This window comes from Dendroctonus ponderosae, unplaced genomic scaffold (assembly GCF_020466585.1).
Source record: "Dendroctonus ponderosae isolate FM_Combo_2020 unplaced genomic scaffold, Dpon_F_20191213v2 Dpon_F_20191213_3, whole genome shotgun sequence".
NCBI classification, from domain to species: Eukaryota; Metazoa; Arthropoda; class Insecta; order Coleoptera; family Curculionidae; genus Dendroctonus; species Dendroctonus ponderosae.
The window spans coordinates 14,395,578-14,400,798 of record NW_026018508.1 but is presented as its reverse complement, the minus strand read 5'-3'; the positions used below and the strand labels follow the sequence as shown (position 1 = coordinate 14,400,798).

General features: G+C 40.3%; 2 protein-coding genes across 3 annotated transcripts in view; one reads left to right on the top strand and one right to left on the bottom strand.

Moving 5' to 3' along the window:
- LOC109537527 (D-2-hydroxyglutarate dehydrogenase, mitochondrial) overlaps nt 1-5,221 on the top strand; it is a 53,637-nt gene that overhangs the window by 28,769 nt on the left and 19,647 nt on the right. The window lies entirely within an intron of this gene.
- On the bottom strand, nt 2,371-4,509 carry LOC109537258. Its single transcript, XM_019903884.2, has one exon. The coding sequence runs from the start codon at nt 4,507-4,509 to the stop codon at nt 2,371-2,373; it is 2,139 nt and encodes a 712-aa protein (XP_019759443.1).

The following is a 5,221-nucleotide window of genomic DNA, read 5'->3' as shown; positions in this document are numbered from 1 at the left end:
GCATCGAACTCATTGAAAAACATGCTAGAAGTTTCAGATCCGAAATAATAGACATTTTCGGCACATTTAGAGCGTTTTTTGAGCATTCACGATTCTTAACCGACGATTTCCTCCTTATTATCGACCCAAACACTTTATAAATGCACATTTGTGACCTTACGTCGGAAGGAATCGATTGAGCTGAAAAAACTCGTGTGTGAAATTTTGATTTTTGGTCGAAATTTTTCCAAGGTCGATTTTTTGAAAAAATGAAAATTTTCTCAAATTTTTTTAAATTTTACATTATTTTCAGCTGACGGACGCTTGATATCGCTGATCGACTATCAGTTACAAAACCGAAGAAAATCCCTGACAAAGCCCCAAATTAAGAGCGGTTGGAAAGAAAAGAAATGACATAAAACTGAAATATTTTACTCACTTAATCCCATCAGCTGAACAAAATGATATAATTTAGAATCGGCTTGGCGAGTCGACAGACTAGACAAAATGCCTCTCAGTAATCATGTGATCCTAAAAAGGTTTTCCGGTCGTCGGTCGGTCTAAAAACCGAGCATTATCCGAAAAAGCAAGCCAGAACGTCGCAGGAGTGAACAACGCTAACAATTCATTATGTGAGATAAGTTTCAAAGATAAAATTTGTCCCGTCCACGAGCATAACGAGGCTGATGCCATAGAAACCTCTGCGGTTAGGGGATAAATCCCATAGACATCCAACAAACTTTGAGCTCATCAAAACCCGGACTGAGATTATAAGCGAATAATACGTGGGAACATCACATTTAATTAAGGATTAGCGTTCATCCTCTGGGCTAAGAAACATCAGTGCTATTGCAAATGGAATTTTAATTAGTTAATTTTTTTTTGTATAAATTGTTCTCAGAAGCACCATACCGATCAATCAACACTTTAAACATTTTGCAACAAGTTTCCAAATTTCACTCACTAACTCAGTAAGACTATCGAAAACTAGCAAAAAAAGTTAAGCTGGCGGGATAATAAATGAAACTCGTCAGATTAGAAAAAAATAACATGTATATCCACAAAAACTTTGACTAGGTATACCGTAAAAGTCCTAATAAGTTAAATAATAACAAACTAAACCAACTAAATTTTCTAAATTGACAAAAATGAGCTAAAAACTATATAAAGACTACAGCCTTTACATAACACACATTCAGAAATTACATATAAATATTGACTACAAACGTCGAGTTTGACTCAATTATTGCGTGAGGTAATGGGCGATTTATTAACCGAGCAAACAGCAAACTTTACCTATCATAAAAAAATCAGGCAGCTTTACGACACAACTGAGTTATATGACATTTTTCCAAAGAAATGTTTTATTTTTCTCTTTATTTTATTCACTTCCACCTAATTTCCAAAATTTGTTTTCTTATAACTTCACGTTTTCCTCTCAAAGACACTTTTCCCAATTGATAAAGCTTGCCACTGATAAATCACCCTGTATATACTGAACAACTAGATAACGATAAATATAATTCAACAAAAATAAAGTTTCTCGCAAATACACAAAATGTGTTTGCATTTTTTCTAAATGCCATTCATTTGCTAAAAATATCGTCGAAAAACAACGTCCAAATTGCAACTAAACAATTTTATGTTTGCAAAAAATGATTCCACTTAGTTTAATGCGAATCGTTTTAAGCGAACTTTTTAAGGCTTCCGTATCAGATGCTCTTTGTCAAGTTCAACCAATTTGTTTTCTAAAATATTTAGCATTTTAGCAAAAATTGCTCTCGGGGCTCACTTAACTCGGGTTTTCCTTACTCTTATTAAAAATTGATTTGACTTCACAAATAGTTTTTTGTCCTGGAATTTATTGGAATCATACCAGCGGCTTAACGGTCCAAATGAGACAAATGTTTAAAATAAATTATTGAAATAAATAATTAAAAGTGGAACTCAAAAATTTTCTGGGGCTTTTATACAGGAGGACAAGAAAGGTATTTTACTACCTACTTGCTGTAAATAGTGTTCTAAAAATTGCGCTGCTGTTCAAAGGACATGAAACTAATCAAGCAAACTTTGAAACCGCAAAAGTTTGGAGTCCTAAAAAAACACATTTTGTATTTCAATTAGTGAAAAAAATTGAACGAAACTGCAGTTATTGATACACAGAGGTAACTAATGAACAGAATTGAACTAAAGGCATTTCTAGACTAACTTACAAACTAACAAACAAAAATCACAAATTGATATCAAACATTGCGCAAAGTCTGATGAGCTTTTATGTATTTTACATTGATCGGTGTGGCGGTAATAGCTGAACACAGTGCTGGGCTCTTCAATCACTCTCTTCTTCCAAAAATGATCACATTAAGAAACAAAAACTGTAAATGACTAGAATTAGACCTTCCGCAAAACAAAGTCCAATCGCTTCGTTTTGGCGGCAAAGAAGTCGATGACTTTATGATCGAAATCATCAATGTCATGGATAAAACTCTTCTCAATGGACATCGACGCAAATGCACTTAAATTGCTCACTCGGCTCGTATTCCTCAAGAAAGTCTTTATCTGCTTGAGCACCGTAAATCGCCTTTCACTTTCGTTGGTTTCTATTGGCATTGTTGTGACGATGCTCAACAGTTTGACCAGCTCTTGGAATGTGCTTCCCAGGGCTTCGTCGCTAACTAGTTCCAAGAAAGGAACGATCCCCGAGACGACCCGCAGTTCCGGCCGCTCGTACACTACCTGAAGTTCGATGGTAATTTTCTGTTTGTCGATAAACGGAAATATCCGGGTGGTTTCGTCTAAATACTGCGAGGGAAATGATCTTCTGTAGTCCTTGAAGCTGTTCACTTTGAACAGATTGGTAGCCGTCAGGTAACTGATTGAGCTGAACCGGGTCAGCACCTGGCGAATAACAGCATTGCAAATCTCCAAGGCTTCCTCCTTTCGCTTCAGCTGGTTGAGAAGTCGCGGCTTCTTGGCAACCAGCTCTTCATATTCGTCATCAAAATCAAGTGAGGAATTAACGTCGTTTTCAATTTCCCCAATCAATCCGTCCATCTGTTGCTGGACGGCGTAGACAGCGTTTTCAAACCTCTTCAATTCCTCGGCTTTTCTCTCGGAATTAACGCCCTCCTTTTGAACCAGGTGGAAGGTGGCCACCACCAGGGGGATAAGTTTGTTGAAAATCCCCAGCCAAAAAATGAAATTTCTGTCCTGCAATCTGAACTTATACCCGCCCGCTTGGTTGATCGTTGCAACATTGGCCGATTTTTCCAAGAAATCCATCACCATCACCAGGTCTTTGCGATGCTTGTGAATGGTGGTCACCCCCATATTGGCAGGGTCTAAATCCCATTCTGCACGCTTGCCGTTCGAGTGGCGTTTCTGCACGATTTCGTTGAAAATGTTAATCACTTGAGGCGAGCTGGCCAGAAAGGAGCAAAGACTGCACAGACTGGAGAAAAAGATCTTCGCCTGCCTGTTCATGGACGCAGCACTGGATATCACCAAAGTCACAGAGTGCGCATAATAGTGCACGAAGCTGGAAGCTGGATACTTGTCTTTGAACCGCTGCTGGAGAATCACCAGAGAACCGCTGGCGACCGAAGGTCCATCATAGCTAATGGAAATCAACTTCTCCGGAGTCTGGCCGACTAACGGCTCAATTTCCTTAATGAGGGCCTGGGAAAGTGCTTCGGCATCGTACGCCTCCGGGTAGATAATGTTCCAAAATCGTTCTACAGGCTTTCCATTGACCAGGTATCGGATTATTGCAACAATCAGGCTCTTGCAGCTGCCGTCAAACGCCTCGTCTATGATAACCGAAAGGTACTCTGCAGCTTTCACTTGCCTTATCAGTTCCGCCTGATAAACTCCGAAAACGGAGTCAATTAGCTCGTCTAGAACTTCGAGGGAATTGTCTTTGAACATCGGCAGTTTGGCAATTGTCTCTTTATTAGCCTTCGATAGTTCTGCGTTGAAATCAATAGAAAAATCAACCGCGTTTTCAGAAGAATCCGATTGGTCCTGGCCGCGAAGCGCCAGATCGAAAGCATGGGCCGACCGGATGTTGTTAATGATTTTGCTCAAATCCTGCCGGTTTTTCCGAACAATGCTGTTCTGCTTTAGCGCCTCTTCTCTTAGAACGGAATTGAGTAAAACCTTAATATCAACTTTCCCCAGCATGGCTAAACTGAACATATTGTGCATGTGGCGTGTGCTTCGCTCATGAGACTTGATTTTCTCCCACACGTGGATCAAATCATTGACGCCTTTTTCCGACCAGAACTCATCCCCGCCATACAGAAGACAGGGAAAACAGTACATCCGGTTGGAAACGTCACAACCGCACAGCCAAGCGTTTTTCGCATACAGCGCAGGGTTGAACTTCCGGAAACGCGCACTCTTCTCGTTGGCACACGACTTGGTGATGTTCAGTTCCGGTGTGTCTCGGCCGAGTGCTTTGATTTTCAATTGATCCTCTAGGCAGAACTGGGAGAATTTGTTCACCAGCAGAAAACTGACTTTGTTCATTTTTGGACGCCGATATAGCGAAACTTCTTGCTACGCAGTTGTTCGAGAACGGCTGATCGATCGGTTTGCCCGGCGCGGAAACTCACGCTCACACAGAGGATCTGAAGGTTACTAAAACATGAAACTCGTGCCAGGGCCGAACTGAACCGGCGCAAACTGCGGCTCGGCTCCGTCTAGGCGTTGGCGCGCTATTGCCACATTGCAATCTACGCATCCAGTGGCCTTCTGCAATAAAACAATGCAGTAAATATACTCATGACGTCAGCGCGAGTCAATTTGTTTCAGGCCTATTGGCGCTGACGTCACTATTTGAAGCGCCACATCCAGATTTACTCTTATCCAAGATTAGTTTCAAATTTGTTTAAAACGCCTGTCTATAACTTTGCTGATTATCAAGCTAACTTCATCTGTCAACTAGTTGGAAGAATCGCAAAATCTCCCTGGCTATTTTCACAAATGCGTCGAAATAATCGAATTTTTGCAATAATTTCCGCTTATTTCGAAAAGTTGACGCTTTAAATATTGAAGTAAAATATGAATATACAGGGTTATTCACGCTATACGGCACGGACGTTTGCGGCTAAACCGTTTGATTTTTAAAAAGTGTTATTTTATGAACTGTCCGACGCCTACCGAGCGCACATTTTAAAAATATTTTTATAATGTACAGAGTGTCCCCATCAAAGTTGTGTTTTTCTAAATGAAATACCCT

Bases quoted from the DNA above. Each gene is read 5' to 3' on its own strand.
- LOC109537258 (XM_019903884.2), bottom strand. From the start codon at position 4,509: ATGAACAAAGTCAGTTTTCTGCTGGTGAACAAATTCTCCCAGTTCTGC.